The sequence below is a fragment of the Gopherus flavomarginatus genome, chromosome 8 (genome assembly GCF_025201925.1).
Source record: "Gopherus flavomarginatus isolate rGopFla2 chromosome 8, rGopFla2.mat.asm, whole genome shotgun sequence".
Classification (NCBI taxonomy): Eukaryota; Metazoa; Chordata; order Testudines; family Testudinidae; genus Gopherus; species Gopherus flavomarginatus.
This window is the reverse complement of record NC_066624.1, coordinates 103,321,160-103,341,934: the sequence shown is the minus strand read 5'-3', so window position 1 is coordinate 103,341,934 and position 20,775 is coordinate 103,321,160. Positions and strand designations below refer to the sequence as shown.

The 20,775-nt window shown below is 40.4% G+C and overlaps 1 protein-coding gene across 5 annotated transcripts in view; it reads right to left on the bottom strand.

Annotated features, from left to right (window-relative positions):
* Positions 1-20,775, bottom strand: part of PIK3CA (phosphatidylinositol-4,5-bisphosphate 3-kinase catalytic subunit alpha) — a 73,658-nt gene that overhangs the window by 35,228 nt on the left and 17,655 nt on the right. For 4 of the 5 annotated variants that reach the window (XM_050965825.1, XM_050965822.1, XM_050965821.1 and 1 more), the window contains 4 exons: positions 13,162-13,578; positions 6,829-7,038; positions 5,813-6,063; positions 4,521-4,766 (listed from right to left, as the gene is read on the bottom strand). In XM_050965825.1, the coding sequence (XP_050821782.1) occupies positions 4,521-4,766; positions 5,813-6,063; positions 6,829-7,038; positions 13,162-13,513 (1,059 nt within the window). In that variant the 5' untranslated portion in view covers positions 13,514-13,578. Of the gene's footprint in view, positions 1-4,520; positions 4,767-5,812; positions 6,064-6,828; positions 7,039-13,161; positions 13,579-14,508; positions 14,771-20,775 lie in introns of those variants that run through there. The other variant, XM_050965823.1, reaches the window with a different exon arrangement.

Genomic DNA, 20,775 nt, shown 5'->3' with positions numbered 1-20,775 from the left:
GTGTTAGGTTATCCTCTCGCACTGAGGTTACCTCTCCGGGTGAGGGAACTCCAGGCACCAGGAAAAGGCAGGTGTTAGTAATGGGAGATTTGATCATTAGAAACATAGATAGTTGGGTGTGTGATGACTGAGAGAACCGTATGGTGACTTGCCTGCCTGGTGCAAAGGTTGCGGATCTCGTAGCATCTGGATAGACTTATGTGTAGTGCTGGAGAGGAGCTGGTGGTCGTGGTACATGTAGGTACCAATGACAAAAGGAAAGGTAGGATAGACGTCCCGGAGGCCAAATTTAGGCTGCTAGGGAAGAGACTGAAATCCAGGACCTCTATGGTGGCATTCTCAGAAATGCTCCCAGTTCCACAAGCAGGGCCAGATAGGCAGGCAGAGCTTCAGAGTCTCAATGTGTGGATGAGATGATGGTATAGAGAGGAGGGGTTCAGATTCTTTAGGCACTGGGGAAACTTTTGGGATGGGGGGGAGCCTATACAGGAGAGATGGGCTCCACCTAAACCAAAGTGGAGCCAGACTGCTGGCACTTAACATTAAAAAGGTTGCAGAGCAGTTCTTAAACTAGGAGACGGCGGAAAGCCGACTGCCGCAGAGGAGCATGTGAATCAGACAGAGACTTCTCTTACAGGAGAGTCTATTAATAGAGAGTCTCTGGGTTGAAGTCAGGAGCAGAGGATGGAAGAGGATAATGTAAGGGCCAGATCAGATGAAAAACAATCAATAAAGAATCGGACACATCGGAAAAGGGCAGACAAACAAACAGTGACAAGTGTTTTACACAAATGCTAGAAGTCTAAATAATAAGATGAGTGAACTAGAGTGCCTTGTGATAAAGGAGGATATTGATATAATAGACATCACAGGAGCCTGGTGGACTGAGGACAAATCAATGGTACACAATCGTTCCGAGGTACAAATATATCGGAAGGACAGAACAGGTCGTGCAGGGGTGGGAGTGGCACTATATGTGAAAGAAAATGTAGAATCAAACGAAGTAAAAATCTTAAGTGAATCCACATGTTCCACAGAATCTCGATGGATAGTAATTTCATACTCTATTACGAATATAACATTAGGGACCACCTGACCAGGACAGTGACAGTGATAGTGATGATGAAATGCTAAGGGAAAATAGAGAGGCTATCAAAATTAAGAACTCAATAATAGTGGGAGATTTCAATTATCCTCATATTGACTGGGAACATGTCACCTCAGGACGAAATGCAGAGACAAAATTTCTCGATACTTTAAATGACTGCTTCTTGGAGCAGCTGGTACGGGAACCCACAAAGGGAGAGACAACTCTCGATTTAGTCCTGAGTGGAGCGCGGGAGCTGGTCCAAGAGGTAACTATAACAGGACCACTTGCAAAACAGTGACCATAATATAACAACAACAACATTTAACATCCCTGTAGTGGGAAGAACATCTCAACAGCCCAACACTGTGGCATTTAATTTCAAAAAGGGGAACTATGCAAAAATGAGGGGGTTAGTTAAACAGAAACTAAAAAGGTACAGTGACTAAAGTGAAATCCCTGCAAGCTGCATGGACACTTTTTAAAGACACTATAATATAGGCCCAACTTAAATGTATACCCCAAATTAAGAAACACAGTAAAACAGCCACCGTGGCTTAACAACCACGTAAAAGAAGCAGTGAGAGATAAAAAGGCATCTTTAAAAAAGTGGAAGTCAAATCCTAGTGAGGTAAATAGAAAGAAGCATGAACACTGCAAAATTAAGTGTAAAAATGTAATAAGATAAGCCAAAGAGGAGTTTGAAGAATTCAAAAGGTAATAAAATGTTTTTTAAGTACATCAGAAGCAGGAAGCCTGCTAAACAACCAGTGGGACCCCTGGATGATCGAGATACAAAAAGGAGCGCTTAAAGACGATAAAGTCATTGCGGAGAAACTAAATGGATTCTATGTTTCAGTCTTCACAGCTGAGAATGTTAGAGAAATTCCCAAATGTGACCCGGCTTTTCTTTTGTAGGTGACAAATCTGAGGAACTGTCACAGATTGAAGTGTCACTAGAGGTGGTTTTGGAATTAACTGATAAACTCAATATTAACAAGTCACTGGGACTAGATGGCATTCACCCAAGAGTTCTGAAAGAACTCAAATGTGAAGTTGCGGAACTATTAACTATGGTTTGTAACCTGTCCTTTAAATCGGCTTCTGTATCCAATGACTGGAAGATAGCTAATGTTACGCCAATATTAAAAACGGACTCTAGAGGTATCCTGGCAATTACAGACCGATAAGTCTAACGTCAGTACCAGGCAAATTAGTTGAAACAATAGTAAAGAAAAAAATTGTCAGACACATAGAAGAACAAAGTGTTGGGCAAAGGTCAACATGGTTTCTGTAAAGGGAAATCGTGTCTTACTAACCTATTAGAGTTCTTTGAAGGTGGACAAGGGGGATCCAGTGGACATAGTGTACTTAGATTTCCAGAAAGCCTTTGACAAGGTCCCTCACCAAAGGCTCTTATGTAAATTAAATTGTCATGGGATAAAAGGGAAGGTCCTTTCATGGACTGAGAAATAGCTGAAAGATAGGGAATAAAGAGTAGGAATAAATGATAAATTCCCAGAATGGAGAAGGGTAACCAGTGGTGCTCCCCAAGGGTCAGTCCTAGGACCAATCCTATTCAACTTATTCATAAATGATCTGGAGAAAGGGGTAAAAATTGAGGTGGCAAAGTTTGCAGATGATACTAAACTGCTCAAGATAGTTAAGACCAAAGCATACTGTGAAGAACTTCAGAAAGATCTCACAAAACTAAGTGATTGGGCAACAAAATGGCAAATGAAATTTAATGTGGATAAATGTAAAGTAATTCACATTGGAAAAAATAACTCCAACTATACATACAATATGATGGAGGCTAATTTAGCTACAATAAATCAGGAAAAAGATCTTGGAGTCATCATGGATAGTTCTCTGAAGATGTTCACGCAGTGTGCAGAGGCAGTCAAAAAAGCAAACAGGATGTTAGGAATCACTAAAGAGGGGATAGAGAATAAGACGGAGAATATATTATTGCCCTTATATAAAATCGATGATACACCCACATCTTGAATACGGATGTGGTCTCCTCATCTCGAAAAAGATGTACTGGCACTAGAAAAGGTTCAGAGAAGGGCAACTAAAATGATCAGGGGTTTGGAACAGGTCCCATATGAGGAGAGATTAAAGAGGCTAGGACTTTTCAGTTTGGAAAAGAGGAGACTAAGAGAGGATATGATAGAGGTATATAAAATCATGAGTGATGTGGAGAAAGTAGGTAAGGAAAAGTTATTTACTTATTGCCATATTACAAGAACTAGGGGCCACCAAATGAAATTAATGGGCAGCTGGTTTAAAACAAAATAAAAGGAAGTTCTTCTTCACACAGCGCACAGTCAACTTGTGGAACTCCTTGCCTGAGGAGGTTGTGAAGGCTAGGACTATAACAGCGTTTAGAAGAGAACTGGATAAATTCATGGAGGTTAAGTCCATTAATGACTATTAGCCAGGATGGGTAAGGAACGGTGTCCCTAGCCTTTGTTTGTCAGAGTTTGGAGATGGATAGCAGGAGAGAGATCACTTGATCATTACCTGTTAGGTTCACTCCCTCTGGGGCACCTAGCATTAGCCACTGTCAGTAAACAGGATACTGGGCTAGATGGACCTTTGGTCTGACCCAGTATGGCCATTCTTATGTTCTTATGAATGCTCACAAAATTGGGGTTGGGGTACGGGAGTAGATGAGGGCTCTGTTTGGGGGTGTGGGCTCTGGGGTGGGGCCAGAAAAGAGAATTTCAGGGTGCGGGGACTCTGGCTGGGGCTGCAGGCTCCAGGGTGGGGAGTTTTAGGGTTCAAGAGGGTGCTCCAGGCTGGGATTGAGAGGTTCAGAGGGCAGGAGGGGGATTAGGGCTGGGGTAGGGGCATGGGGAAGAGGCTCAGGGGTGCAGGCTCCAGGCGATACTTACCTCAAGTGGCTCCCAGCAGCAGCAGCAGGTCCCTCCTATGGCTCCTATGCTGAGGTGCAGCCAGGTGGCTCTGCATGCTGTCCCATCCGCAGGTACCACCCCTGCAGCTCCCATTGGAGCACTGGAGGGCGCCACTGGACCGTGTAGGAGCCGAAGGGAGTCATGCCTCTGCTTCTGGGAGCAGGAGCTCAAGGGCCGGCTTAGAACAGCCTGTAGTTTGCCCAGCCCTGATCTATCATGTACTTTTAGTTAGAAAATTTGCTTTGAAAATATAAAAACTTTGCTAGTTGTCTGTATGCTCTGTACGCGCCAAGGTCCTCTCCAATACTCACTGGTCAGTGGGAGTCCTTCCACTGACTTAAGTGTGAATTAGGCCCCTAATTAACACTAGTAGCTGGTATCAACATATACTGTTGACGAATTGATTCCCTAATTTGGTTAGAGAGGCCTATTGAACTGAGAGTGGCTCAGTGTTTTTATTCTGATTCTAGGCAATAATTTAACATCCATGCATTCAGAATTTCACTTACCTTGTCAATGTCTCGAATGTTTACATTTACATAGGTGGCACAAAGAATTCTTATCCTGAGAGCACTGTTTATGACCCAGAGAGATTTGGCTGAAGCTTCGCCATTCATGTATGGTGTAGCTGTGGAGATCCGCCTGGAATAAGATGGCATTGTAAAGGTATCCAGTGGCAGCTGGGTATAAAGGCTTTCCTTAGCCATCAGCATCAAGTTGGGCATTCGGCCAAGCATTATACAACTTCTTATGTACTGCAATAGTTGGAAGAAAAAAAAGGGGAGGAAAAAAAGACTGATTTGCTGTATTTTCTTTGTAATCAACACTTAAAAATATTAAAGGAAAGCGCATATAAAATCCAGAAGGCTAAGAAAATTACATTTAATAAGCTCTTGTAGCAGTTATCTTTATAACATCCTTTACATCGGTGTTGTAACTGAAAACAATGTTTTTAACTAGCTTATTGCACATGACCAAGCAGGCAGCATGATATACATATTTTAAGGAAAAAAATAATAATGTCTGCAGCAGTAGGACATCCTATCTGAATTCCATGTTTCCAGCTAGCAGTAAAGAGCTGGAGGTGTCGTGTTACAATAATGGTACAGTCTCTAAAGAGAAAGCAACACAACTCAGGTCAGTCTCAGTCACCAGGTCTATTGAGTAACACTGATGTCTGCTCCAGAGGGAGCAGCTCACCCACTCTTCCATCCAGTGGTTCCCTGTCAAAGTGATAGCTATTACTTAAGACAAAAAACAACAAGGCTGGGAGAAAAAGAGAGAAACCTAGGGACAAAAGAAAAATTAAGAACGACTTACCTATAATTTCTGCAGTGGAGGGATTCTCCATATTGTTATTTCAATAACCACAAAGCAAATAGGAGTTAGAATATCTATTTCTAAATAAAAATGTCATTTACAGTAGTAAAGTCCATTTTGTAATTTAGCATTCTCTCTCAGAAATTTAGGGGTGTGTTTCCAAAAGTGCTCAGCATTGGCCTTTACTTAATCAGAAAAAATTCCCACTGACTTCAATGGGAGCCTGGATTGGCCAAAGCTGAGCACTTCCACTGCATTTTTATTTATATGGCAATTAACTGTACACAGTAAAGTCAATTGCACAAAAATTTGAGTTAGTTGGCTAATATGAATTTTCATTTTCTGACTTCTGAATTAGTTCAAGAAATGAAACTTAAGTCACTCACAGAATCTTAATACATTATTCCCTTACTGCCCTCCCAATTTTAATTCTTCTAGTGTATTTTTAAATAAATCCATTAATTTACAACAAGTAACTCACCTTATACTGGCTCAGAGGATATTTTTCTAGCAAGTATTCATCACAGCCGCACACTTTTAAAATATACTTGCCCTGGTATTCTAAAACGCAGAGTTTTAGTTGTTCAGATGACAGCAACATACTTCGTGTTTTTTTCCTGATTGCTTCAGCAATAACTTGCTCAGGAACACAGTCATGGTTGATTTTTAAGGTATATTTCTGCTTGTCATTGTTCGGGGACACTATTACCCATATCACCACTATTATTTGCCCTGGAATAATGTGAAATAACATCAGATTCTATTATTGCCTATAAATAGTCTTCTAAAGAAACTGGTCAGACTCAGAATTGCTTGTCATAATCCTTACTGAAAGAACATGCAGGCACAATTCACAGCCCAAAGTGCAGAGAACCTTCTGCAAAAGTGCTCAGAGGACTGTACTTACACTGATTTCTGAAAAAGCCATTCTGGTCTTACTGTCCAACCACATGTACATTCAAACGGTCATTTAACTACAGAACTATTTCTAAACAACTAGTATTTATTCAGCCAATCTTATTCCACTGACAATATGACTATTCTGTAATTAAGGACTAAAAAGATAGTTTATGTTTCCAGGATCATTTAATTCTATATGTTCTAAATATTATTAGAGACACTTCTGAACTCAGACAAAAATGCTAATAGCAGCTGGCAAATCAGTCCACCCTAGTCCACCCTGTCACATAATCACTGAAACAGTTGCATTAATCAGTGCAATAACTGGATAACTCAAGCTGTAAAAGTTTTCCTAGTTCAGTGTTCTATATTCTATGTGCTTGATCAAATGTGGCATTTCTTTTGAGTTCAACTCCTACTAAACAGGTTATCCTGACTGAAGACAAAAGTGTGTAACCAAGTTGTAAGATGTTGCTACAGTGTATTAAATATACTACATAAATAATGATTCATCTGTTTGCCATCATAAATTGTACTAACTGAAATTTTTGTTAATAGAAATAAGTACCATTAAGTCATAGCAAACATTTGTTTTACCTTTATCTAGTTTACTGTATATGTGCTTGGGCAGTTCAGGTGAAGATTCAACATTTGGCGGACAGACATACAGTGCTCTACTATGGGGTGCATTCACATCTCGAAGATCCACTGCTTCTTTACATACATTAAGAATATTTCTTCTGAAGTCCTGTACTTCTGGATCCTTAACCATATCAAATTCACAGACAGGCATGCCAATGGCAAAACCTAAGATATTGAAAAAATATTTAAAGTCAGTGACTAATAAATATATCGTAGTACATTTTTCATAGAAATACTATTTTTCTATTGCTGACAGAACAAACATCTTGTATTTAAGCAGCTTATAAAAGCAATTCAAAATATTTGTTCACATTTTATATTAGCCACTAGTCCTCCATTCCTGCAGCTATGCTGTACAATGAAATCATCCTTATACTGTAAGAGTGTACCTGGTAAATCTGGCAGCACTGCACCAGATGAAAGCACATGAAAGGGTTAGAACAGCATATGCTCACTGAAGTAACCTGGGGAGTTTCTGGGTCACCATTGGATACCTCCCCCTGCCCTCATCACAACCAACATCCTCGACAGGAACAGGACTAACGAGACTTGTCTACACCACAAAGTTGCAGCGCTGGTGAGGGGGTTACAGCGCTGCAACTTAGGAGGTGTACACATCTGCAGGGCATTACCAGCGCTGCAACTCCCTGTTTGCAGCGCTGGCCGTACACCCGGTCGAACCTCGGGTGTAGAGGATCCAGCGCTGGTGATCCAGCGCTGGTCATCAGGTGTAGACACTCACCAGCGTTTTTCTTGACCTCCGTGGAATAAGCAGGTATCCCAGCATACCTGAGGAAGCCTCTCTGGTAATCAAGCAGGTCTCCTTCCCCGCGGTTTGCTCTCGCGTTCCCCGAACCCCCCCGCAAGCAGGTCTCCTTCCCCGCGGTGTGCTCTCGCGTTCCCCCAACCCCCCCGCAAGCAGGTCTCCTTCCCCGCGGTGTGCTCTCGCGTTCCCTGAACCCCCCTGCAAGCAGGTCTCCTTCCCCGCGGTTTGCAGGGGGGTTCGGGGAACGCGAGAGCAAACCGCGGGGAAGCAGGTCTCCTTCCCCGCGGTGTGCTCTCGCGTTCCCCGAACGCCCCCCGCAAGCAGGTCTCCTTCCCCGCGGTGTGCTCTCGCGTTCCCCGAACCCCCCTGCAAACCGCGGGGAAGGAGACCTGCTTGCGGGGGGGGTTCGAGGAACGCGAGAGCAAACCGCGGGGAAGGAGACCTGCTTGCGGGGGGGTTCGGGGAACACCGGAGCAAACCGCGGGGAAGGAGACCTGCTTGCCCGCGGTTTGCTCTCGCGTTCCCCAAACCCCCCTGCAAGCAGGTCTCCTTCCCCGCGGTTTGCTCTCGCGTTCCCCGAACCCCCCTGCAAGCTGCCCAACAGCGCTGCAGTGTGGCCACATCTAACACCACTTGCAGCGCTGGTTGCTGTAAGTGTGGCCACTCTGCAGCGCTGGCCCTATACAGCTGTACTGATACAGCTGTAATAACCAGCGCTGCAAAATTGTAGATGTAGACATACCCTTCCTCTGAAATCAGTTAATGAAGCTCCTTAAATTAGGCGGAGGAGTTGCTGTTACAGGACTCTCCCCAAACCTTGACTGGGTTTCACACAAAGTGTTCAGAGCCCTCATCAGCTTCCTTCTATACTTCCAGATCTACTTTACTGCACGTCAACTTTTCAATATTCTAGAATAGCTACAAGATTTAAGCTTTGACTGTCACATTAGGCACTTAACTTAGCTCTGGAAGATTCAGCACGGGACCAATCCTGCACATTCTTACTCAAGCACATAGTCCCATTTACCTCAGCTGGACTATCCACAGAAGTAAATGTTTATAGGATGGAACCCTCCGATTCTGAGCGTCACTTCAGAAACATGCTATGGGGATCGAGGAGGCATGCAAAGTTGTATCAGCATCCCCATTCCCGCCTCCTGCTGAGGCCACAGTTGCTTGTGAGGGGTTATTCGGCCACTCCCATCCGAGAGGCTGGGGGGAGGGAGGAGTAGGGGTGGGGGAGAGGGTGTCTTCACTGACGGCTAGCCGAGGGCAGGTATTGAGCCTGGTTTGCTTCAGACTCAGCTTTGGCCCAGGCTGCCACCCGAGGAGCAGTGCTGACAATGCGGTCAGTAGGAGCTCCAGCCTGACCCAATGCCCCCACAGGCGCAGGGGAGACACCACAGTGCTAGTTGGTGAGGAGCTATGGCAAGTCTGGGCAGAGGGCCAAACCAACTGCCCCCCACCTCATAGCAAATGATGCCTCTGCTCAGATTGTACTGATAAGTGATTAATAGCATCTATTCAGGACTACTACTGTATTTTTCAACTTTCCTGAACTTGGAAAACAGTCTATAGGGGTTCTCAAACTGGAGGTTATTATGTGGAGGTCGTAAGCTGTCAGTTTCTATCCCCAAACCCCACTTTGCCTCCAGCATTTATAATAGTGTTAAATATAAAGAAAGTGTTTTTAATTTATGGGCGGGGGTCACACTCAGGGGCTCACATTGTGAAAGGGGTCACTAATACAAAAATTTGACAACCACTGGTCTATATTAACCACCTAGTTTATCTTAAGTAACATTTTGGAGCACCCTGGGGGAAAAAAATAAGTTCTCTCACTTGAGATGTCCCTATTACAATGAATTTAAGATGCATCTGTTAGAGGCTTTAAGATTGGCTCATAAAACTTATTTTTAGCATGAATATTTACTGTAGTGCCACATTCAAGTGAGCAGTAAAATTGCAAACTCAATGTAAAAAGTGAAGATTTTTATCACTATGTTTTATCTACAAGATTTTATTTTACAAAATATAGTTATCTAGTTTTTCAGACAGATACACTGGAACATCATAAGAAGAAAGCATTTATACAAAACTGGTTTGCTATAGTGATTATTCCAAACAGTTCTTAGTCAATCAAATCGACCAAGTAGTGAGAAAATTCACAGAACATTATAAAAGAAAAGAAGGGGTGAGCCAACTAGTTTGGTTATAATTGTAAAACACATTGGTGATCAGTGCAGGATAGATAAATACAAAAGCATACTACCATAATTTGCATTATTAAATCAAACATTTCCACCCAGGTTTGAAAAAGTTCTGCCCCCTTCTCTCCCCATCTCATTCTCTCTGTGAAGACTTCTTTTCTAAGCATGCTTTAACAAAAAACAAAAAACCAACAACCCAAGACTATTTAAAATAATTATTTAAATATTTTTAAACAACTGACTTAAATCACATTGAGGCTATGTAAAACCAAGTAGACACTCCGTGTTAACACATTATATTACCATTTATAATGAACTAGCTTATTTGAATTTTACAAAATTGCTATATATAGGCAAAAGAAAAAATATCAAAAATTAAGGCTCTGATCTTGTAAACATGTAAGCAGGTACATAACTATGCTCACAGGAATAGTGTCACTAACTTCAACAGGATTACTCATTTGCTAAAAGCTAAGTGCATGCATAAGTGTTTGTGGCACTGGGGGCTAAAATTGTATTTTATTAAAAACAGTCATTTCAAAACAAAAACTGCTTCAGTGTTAAAGAAAATTATTTCAATACATTAAACAAAGTTATTGCAAACTTTATTTAAAACAAACACACACACACACAAAAATCACTCAAGTCAAAATTTTCAGAAGCGGGAACCTAAAAGTTAGGCTCTTAAGACACACAGTATGGATGTTAATGAAATCCTGGACTTGTCTTTTTCATTTTAAGTGTGAAACTTCTTAGCAGAAAAAAAAACCTCTACTAATCTGAAATTCCACTAACATGCAGGAAACTAATTAAAGAAACAAGTAGAAAATATCCACTTTAGCCATATAAGAATATAAAATAGGGAGAGAAAAAATTAGCAACATATAAATAAAAAAAATCTGATTTGAATGAGAAAATATTACTTGATATTTTAAAATCATGATTTTTTATCCACTGTCTTGTTTCCTCCACTTTCCCCTTCCTTCCACACCCACAAACTCACTCTACCTACTCATACTCACCCCTTTATACACCTTTCAAGCCCTAACAGCCAGCAAACTAAACAAACAGCACCAAAGATATGAAGCCAGAGACAATGCTTTGTTGAGAACCCAAGGCCCTCTCACCCACTTTGAACAATCTGCTAGGAAAGAGCAGAGTAGACTTAGACCAGATCACAACTACTTGCCACATTAGTATTTTTCCCCAGTGACTGCATCAGAATTTAAGTGCTTCAGAATTTATTTTTTTTTAAATCTCTAATCAGTCTCTAATCTTTAAGAACTCAAAAGTAGTTACAATGAGTTTAATTTTATAATGCTATTACATGTGGGCAGAACCTGGGAAAATTACCATTTACTCTTTCCCCCAGACTCACTTTAGGATGAAGCGGAAGGTTCTGGATTCCTAACAGGGTGCTGTCCACAGACCCTACACCCAGGGACTCATCTTTTGTAACCATCAGCTATCAAGTGCCTAAACTGTGAATTCCCCAAACACACTGGATGGAAGCATTCTTTCTTGGCACTGCACCCTGATTCTCCTAACTGCTGCAAAAATAGCGATTGTCTGCATTGATCAACCCTTTCCCAGCCTCCATTTGGGGTCCTCCTCCCTAGTGTACACCTCCAGTGCCTACCTCTGTGCTGCCACCTAGAAAAAAGTCATAAGCAACAATGTGAAATCAACCAGATTCTTGGTCAGCTTCACTGTTGCTTACAGGGTTCCCTATTAATCTGCTGCATATTGGGAATGCTTTGAGTAGCCTACAGCAGAGATTCTCAAACTGGGGGTCGGGACCCCTCAGAGGGTCGCGAGGTTATTCCGGGGGGGGGGGTCGTCACAAGCTGTCAGCCTCTACCCAAAACCCCGCTTTGCCTCCAGCATTTATAATGGTGTTAAATATATAGAAGTGTTTTTAATTTATAAAGGTGGGGGGGGGCGCATTCAGAAGCTTGCTATGTGAAAGGGGTCAGCAGTACAGAAGTTGAGAACCACTGGCCTACAGGCTTGTTTACACAGAAAAGCGGTACTGTTTTACCTATTCCGAAATACAAAGTACAACCCTAACATCCGTTAGCTCTTCAATCATTACTGTTTCACTGAAGATCTCAAATTGTTTCTGACTGTAAGGTAATAAATCAAATGCAATCAGTATCCAGTTACAGTGTGCTCTTCCTTGGCATTCAGCACAAGGATGTCACTGCTCACGCTTGGGACCATATGGCAAAATTACCATGGAAAGCAAAAGAAAGGAACCATGATGAAATTTTCCAAAGCAACTAAATCTGTGTCTACACACAAAAGTTGTATTGCTTTCACTTACTGAGCGTGATAAAACAGTACAATCCCACAGGTGCATCAGAGTTATATTGGTATGGCTTATACCCATACAGGAAGGTGAAGAAACCATTCTGATACAAGGGACATTGATAACTGTGTCCACGCTAGGGATTGTACTGATATAACTATTTCACTTAAAAATATTAACATCCCAACAAAGATAATTATACCAGTACAAAAACTGCATATTAACCAGGCAAAAACAAAGACATTGCATCTGACTGACTTATACTTGGTTCATGGCTGGAAATTTATCTTCTAGCCTTAACGGCAACCTACTTTTCCTTTTAAACAAAAGTTTTGAGTCTGCAAAAGTTGATGACTTCTTAGGGACAACTTCACATTCAACATAGTTAGTAGATTTTTCAAGCCCCTTCTCCACCCCACAGTAGGAAATATCTGTTTCATATTTTGACACTTTGGGTACGCCTACACTACCTGCTGGATTGGCGGGTAGCGTTCGATGCATTGGGGATCATCTCGTCTGGACGCGATAAATCAATCCGCGAATCGACGCCCGTACTCCACCTCAGCAGGAGGAGGAAGCGGAGTCGACGGGGGAGCTGCAGCAGTCAACTCGTTGCCATGAGTACGGCCAGGTAAGTCGAACTAAGATATTTCTACTTCAGCTACACGAATAGCATAGCTGAAGTTGCGTATCTTAGTTCAACGCCCCCTGCTACTCGCTCTCCAAAATGAGAATTGCAGCAGTTAAAATCCCAACTTTTTATTTGCACAACACAATAAAGGAGTGCTGGTTATATTGTGATCGCTGTCTTTGCTATATAGCTCATAACACCACCCTTAATCTCTGTTAGACAGCTGCAGTTTTTGCAAGATGGCAGCAAATTGCAATCGATGAGAATCCCATGCTTATTTCAACTCCTCTTTCAGTATTTTGAAGAGGACAAACTGATTAAGTTAGTTAACTAGGTAAATCAGGAAGCTTTAAAACACAGAACATCTTACCAATTTCCCGATTAAGAATCTTTTCTTCTCTGTTGCCTACTGGTTCAATTACTTTTAAAAAAGGCTGAAAGAGCCGCAGGTCGCAAAGTCGTCGTGTTTCATCAAAAAATTCTTCCCTTTCTGCTTCTTGTGTAACACTTACGAAAATGTAAGAAGATTCATCTTGAAGGAGCTGATAAAGAGGGTATTTTCTTGCTTCTTTAAAGAGTTCATGCTTGATAGTCAGTAGTGTGGCCTCACGGAGGCATTCTAGAGTCACTATCATTCCATTAGGTAGAAGACATTCTACAAGGATCCTTGGTGGCATCAAATGGATGCCCCATAGTTCACCAGATGATGGTCTTGGAGGCATCTTCTTAATCTTTTGGTAAACTTACAACAGAAACCAGTTTAAGCATAGATTCGTACAGGAGAGACCTAAATAAATGTAAAACATTAAAACATATTAGAATGAAAAATATAAACCTCACAAATTAGAACTGATAGAGCAGCTTTATATAGACTCTTATATAACCCCAACTGACACAGTATCTGAGCACTTCTGACATGAAATTGGGGCAGGACATACAAATTACTGCATTTTACCAAGGAGGGTGGGGGGGGGTGGCAAACCCAAAGTCTTATGTCAAAGGAAGTTCTGGGGAAAATCCACATTTTTAATATGGATTAAATCCCTCAAATGGTAAAATTACTAGCAACACAGATGTTATTCATACTTGTTGCAAACTTATAACAGTATGCATATAGTGATTTGCAAAAAAAATAAAGTGGATTAATTTTTCCATTAAAAATGATTTGCACACTTATGCTTGAAACACAATTAAACAATTCTCTTCATTCCCTACTACATTACCCCCAATAATTAAAACACTCACCTGTAAGTTATAAATAGCTTAACCTCACAGATGACTATGCTTTACAGTTTCAATTTGTATAAAAATAGTAAACTTGGAAGATATGCAGTTGTGCTAAGTAATCACTTCCAGGTCTACACACTGAATCTGTACAGTAATTTGCTACTGAAACATTTCCCAAATTCTCATCAGTGGTCTTGCCAACCCACATACACATTTATCCATCTCCAATCACTGACGCACAAGGCTTTGAAGTTCTTCTATCTAAAAGGTAAAAGCTAGGTTTTGTCTTCTGCTAGGGAAAGACTAATTTGAAAGATAGGAGCTCCTATGTCCACATGCAACACTCAATTAAGTCAACAGTCCCCATCCCAAATGTTCTGAAGGTAATGAGCTGGGATACCTGTCAGGGTACTGTCCCTCCATTGTGCTTGGTGTCAGTCATTAATTAATGTGTCTGATAACCCCTCCATCTTAAATTCCCCATGGTTACCTTAAGGGAGAATGTACGTTCGTTCTCTTTCTACTCAGACCTCCTCTCTTCCACCTCAAAGCCTCCTGGCTGCTGTGAGAGTTGGTTAGAAAGTTTCTGCTATCCTATATCTCTCTCAGCTTTCCAGCTGCTGCAAGGAGCACATTTCCACTATTCTGCCCCCTTTTTTGTGTGTGTTGAAAACTGCCACTGTTCAGTTTTCTCAAGAAGCAGCAGACTGAAAGTGACAATTCTTTTCAGTTTCACTGCAGTCCACAAAATTCTGAAATAGCAATATGATTGTGATCAGCCTTCTCTGCTGCAGCTTTGGAAATTCTACAAATAGCAACATAGCCATGGAACTCTCCATTGCAGTTTTAGTAAAATGCTACACTGATTTACACTCTATTCATGTTTAGAAGGTTCTTTATCTCTACAAAGGCTAGTTTTTCTTTTGTTTTTTGTATTTTTTTTTAAAAACAACTTAGATTCTGCAGACATTAAAAAAAATTCTCTATTTGACCCATAGGAAGGCAATGTAGATTTGGATATTTTAAGTTCTACGTGGGTACACTCAGACCTATTAACTGCTCAACTAGATCATAAATAAGATTTTAATTTGAGATTTAAATTAAAACCATCTTCTGTATATGGTGTTAATAACAAATGAGCAGGAATGAAACTCTGAAATTATATAACTGTTCAATCTGAGTATTTCAAAGGTCTAAAGTAGGTAAAATGGGGATTCTTACAGATGGGGGAAATAAGGTGCACATAGTTAAACAACTTGCCAAAGATATCAAAACAGGTCTTTGGCGGAGAGAGACCCCATGACTCAGTCAGTCCTTTGCTCTACTGACTATATAGCATCTATATTTTCTTTATTGTTTACATTAGCATCCCTATTCCACCGATTATTAAAACAAAACTAAATGAGGCAAGAAAAGGAAAATAACCCACAATTGTTTCTATTACTATGTTAATAAACCCATGTATTAATATACAATTACTGTAAATCTATTCATTAGCAGAAATAAAATTTTATATATTTCTTCATACACGACACAACTGCATTTATTATATCCATGTCTCCCTCTCTCCCATTCTTCAATGTCAAAAGCCATTTTATAGAATGTATTTCTGTCTCTTACGACAAGAGATGATGCAGCAATTCTGATGTCCCAAAAGGATGGCGGAAAAATATATTATCAGAAAACTGTCAAGAAAAAAAAAAGTTGTACTTATTAACAGAAGGATACAAGCCAATCGTTTCTGGAAGAGTTTGTCATACAACCAATGAAGAAATGACAGGCTGGCAATATTTTCCCCTTCACTGTTTTTGTTCCTAGTCAACCAAGACAAGAACAAGACTCCAGTCTACACTACCAAAATTATGGTTGTCTAACAAATTTATAGTTAAATCATATTACAAAAAGTGTTGTGTTTTTTTTTTTATTTTTATTACCACCAGTATGGTCAGGAGAGAGAGATACAGGGGAATCATGTTACAAACCTAGGTATCTACCAGTGTTAAAATTTAGGTCTCATGTTCAGAACATGTTTTCTGTCCACATATACAAAACAAGTAATAAACATGACTGTGTCCAAATCAGCCTAAGCTCCATGGTTAGGCCTGTTAAGTTTTGTAGTGCAGACTGTGGCCTAGTTCTGTAACATTAGGCTGCTGAAAAGGGTATGCATTTTTTAAAAAACTATTTAATTTTAGATTACAATATTAAACAATTCAGCAAGTCTTAGCAGACCCAAAATAATTTTTCAAAATAAAAAAGCAAATGATGTTTATGAAGTAAAATCTTAAAATAGTCCATGTGCTTGTTTTCTAAAAGAGCGTGTTGGCTGCAAGAAGGCCAATGGGCAAGTCACTATTTTAGAACAATCACACTAAAACAGCGGCGTATGTTTCCTCTTCTGGCAGAACAAGGGCTAGGAGCGTATGCTGGAACTGTGCACACATTAATTCTATATGCACATTCACTCCACATGTGCATGTAAGGATACCATCGTGGTTTGTATTTGGAAAGTAAAAGGATTTCTTTTTACATTTTCAAAGTATAATTAGTGTTTTTGTCTTGTTTTGAGAAAATTGGAAGGCTGCCTGGAATAAAGTGAATCAATATTCTTCATAAACAGCTTAAGGGATATTACTGTAAAATTATTTTGGAATAGATATTACATAGACACAAATAAGGGCAGGGATGAGCACTTCCAAATCATGGTTACAATCACCCCTCCAGGCCACTAGAATTTTGAGACACCACAAGTAGCCAGCCAGACCAAACTCACAGCCCCCTCATTGACCAAACTACCAACTCTGTGGGCTGGTTACAGTGTCTTCCTGAACCACCATGTAATTGCATTCTCCTTTCCCAACCCCACAAACCACCTGTTGCAATTATTGCTAATGCACGACTATATTTTAGATTCTGCCAAAAAGTATTAAAGTACTTTGAGTATGCAGGTAACATATTTAATGTCTATCTTTATTCCTCTGCATATGGAGTAGTTAAAGGAGGAAGAAAAAAAAAAAAAAAAAAAAAAAAAGCTTTGCAGACCACTTTCCTATTTGGTTTGGCACATACATTTTTCCAGTACTAAGAGCTATGCTGTCTGAAGACAGAGTATTTGTCTAAATCAGTCATCTGTATCACCCACTTTCTGGTGAACGAGAAAAGACCATAAAGAAGGCCCAAGATAAAGAGCGAAGCATTCTAGCTTTTGCTGTCATATAGCAGAACCTCAGAATTACAAACTGACTGGTCAACTATACATCTCATTTGGAACTGGAAGTACGTAATCAGGCATCAGTAGAGACCAAAAAAAAGCATATACAATACAGTATTGTATTAAATGCAAACTACTAAAAAGTAAAGAGAAAGTTTAAAAAAAGATTTGATGAGGTAAGGAAGCTTTCTGTGCTTGTTTCATTTACATTAAGATGGTTAAAAGCAGCATTTTTCTTCTGCATAGTAAAATTTCAAAGCTGTATTAAGTTACTGTTCAGCAGTAAACTTTTGAAAGGAAAAATCATAGTGCTTTGTTCAGAGTTCTGAACATTTCAGAGTTTCTGAGGAACTTCCATTTCCAAGGTGTTCACGACTCTGAGGTTCTACTGTATAAAACTAACCCTGTTCTGGATAGATAAGGTAGTCTCATTTTCTCATGGCATTGCAATGAGGACAGAATTAAGGTAGTTTGAATACCTTAACCGAACTTCCATTCAATAAAATGTTTCATTATAAGGAAAGCTGGATGAAATTTTTCAACTGAAACTTTTTTGGAGTGAAAATTGCAGATTTGGCAACACCAAAACATGTTAATTCCTGTCAATTTTGCTGAACTGTTTTTGTTGGGGGAGGGTTTTTTTTTGGGCCAGGGGAGGAAAGACACCTAACCTCCCACCCGCCTAAACATTTCATTCAGATATTTTTGATTTCTATTCTGAACAACCTTTCATTTAGAAATGTACTTCAGTCTTCTTGTAAAAAGTAAGCATTAAAAAATGCTCAACATCTAAATGAAACATTTTATTTGACCAGAAAAAATATTTTTTTGAGTTTTCAGAATTGTCAGCAAATAGAAAAATCAGGTATTTGCCTGGCTTTAGTCATAAACTGCTGTATACAATTAGTCAAGGCTACTGGGCACATTTTTGTCATGAACATTCATCTGAGGCCTTTACAAAGTTTAATGTTATTTCTTCCTCAACCACTTCTTTCCTGAAAGTAAGAATTCCTGTAGCAACCCACTCCAACTGTCATCATCCAGGAGAAGTGATCATCTGATCAGAAGAATCCATACACACACCCCCCCCCCAAGCAATGGGGAACAAGATCAATAATGGAGCTAGAGAAACGTTGTCCAATTAACCATTGAGGTGGGGAGGGATAGCTCAGGGGTTTGAGCATTGGCCTGCTAAACCCAGGGTTGTGAGTTCAATCCTTCAGGCAGCCATTTAGCAATCTGGGGCAAAAATCTGTCTGAGAATTGGTCCTGCTTTGAGCAGGGTGTTGGACTAAATGACCTCTTGAGGTCCCTTCCAACCCTGATATTCTATGATTCTATGATTGTTTCATCAGAAAATCCTGATTTGATGAAGAAAGATGTTTTGGTGAACCTAATACAGATTTGACCTAACTTTTGTCAATGGAAACATGCCAGAGGGCCTGTGTTCCAGGATCCACAGCACCACGGTGCAGAACCTGCTGGGGCTCTTACTGCTAGGCTCTCCACTATGCAGCAGTGCTACCAGCCTCCCTGCCACAGAGCTAGGAGCCTAAAACTCAGAGCCCGGGCTCCTGCTGAGGCTCTGGGGCAGCCCTGCTACGTAAGGGCTTCTAGGCTCCTTGCTTCTAGGTATAAGCTTGAACAACCCAGGTGCCCTGGCTCCAGCTGCAGTTTGGCTCTCAGATCTGTAGCAGGAACCCTGGAAATCCTGAGAATCCCAGCTCAAACCAGGGCTCTCAGACTCTCCGTTATGGAGTTGAGAATCTGAATCCTCGGACCAGTTCCCAGGGTCTGCTGCACCAGAGACCACTATCTATTAATCCGTGTTTTGACTGTGCCACCAAGACAAAATGGTTCTAAAGAATGGATGCAGCCTTAATCCCAGAGATAAACACGCTCTTCCATGAATCTGCCTGAGGGAGCAGCACACTTGTTCTCAATGGCATATTTCCTTTTGCAGACACAGCAGATCCACAGATTCAGCCCACCCTACATCAAGATTACTCGTGAAAATTCTCTTCTCTGCATGATCTGTAGTATAAAGTTGTTAGTGTTGGTAATCAAGGAATATCATTACTGTTAGCAGTTATATTAACTGGAATTTTTTCAACTCTGGATGTTATCAAAGTAGCGGACTCTTTATTGGCAGGAACTAAACTTGCATCTAGAATCAACATATTAGCCTCTCCCCAAAAGCAGGCTGAAGACCCACTGACAAGCTGGGGGGTGGGGGATGAGGGGGGCGGGAAGGGAAGAGAACTGTATCCTCCCTAACAGCCTTCCTTTATCTTGAGGGTTGCTTGTCATCAGCGCGAAAAAAAGCTCCACTCCTGTGCAGGCTTTGCAATGATGAAGTTCTACAATGTTCACTATTATTCACTGATCAGCAAACTACCTTATAGGTACAAAAGTTCAGCTAACATCCTTCCTTTAAGTTTTTCTCTCTTGCAAAAGGAAACAAGCAGTAGGAACTAACCAAGAAAGACAAAAGCAGCTCCATTTATTAACTGTTGATGTACTGAACCACTAAATTAAACAAATGGTATTTCTGTTTGTATGATCATAATGTATACACCTTAATAATTATAAATAAAACTGAATAAATCTGCATCATCACTGAAAAATAAGTTTCCTAATCCTCTGCAATTCAGTGCATAAACTGTAATCACTCATTTCACTTCCATTAGCTTATCCTTACGACTGATTGAGCCATTCAATAAACATGCTACATTTTATTTACAAATATTCAAAGTCAGTTAGCTTCTCTTATTGCAAGAAAAAAATCTCATTAAATTGCTTTGACACACAGGATATATAAGCTTCTTGTAACCATTATTCTGTTTCATATGCATCCCACTAGGACTTTTGTACACATTTGATTAATCTTCTCAGTTAGAAATTCACTTCACAATCCACACAAAAAAACCTCCTAGATTCATAACTGATTGACCCCTCACACTCCACATGAAACAAACTCCAAAAACGTATACACTGTTCTCAGGCTTAAACCACAATATTGACTTTATTTCTCATTATCCCACTCTCAGCACCAACTGATTTTTTCCAACATAAGATTGTTATTGACTTCAATCGATTCCCCAAAAGCAAAATTTTCTGGGAGGCACAGGAGTCGCTTTCCCAGGAGAAAAATATTTCTCTCTCTCTCCAGAATGTAAAGCTTTTATCCACTGATGCCAGTATGTCAGCCTAGAAATTTCAAACTCCATAGACTAGAGAACAAAATAGCAACAGACATATTGGAGCATAAGCTTTTGTGGGTGAATACCCACTTTGTCAGACGCATGTGGACCGAAGTGGGTATTCACCCACGAAAGCTTATGCTCCAATACATCTGTTGGTCTATAACAGTGTTTCCCAACCTTTCTGTAGCCAGTAGCACATTCATGTTTTCAGAAGAATGTGGCAGGCGCCAACAATTTTTCAAGGCTTATTTTGTATTTGTACATTAAATAATATGAAAATTAAATATTACATAATATATGAATCCAGAGAGAAGCCCTGAGGACAGAGAACACTGGAGCC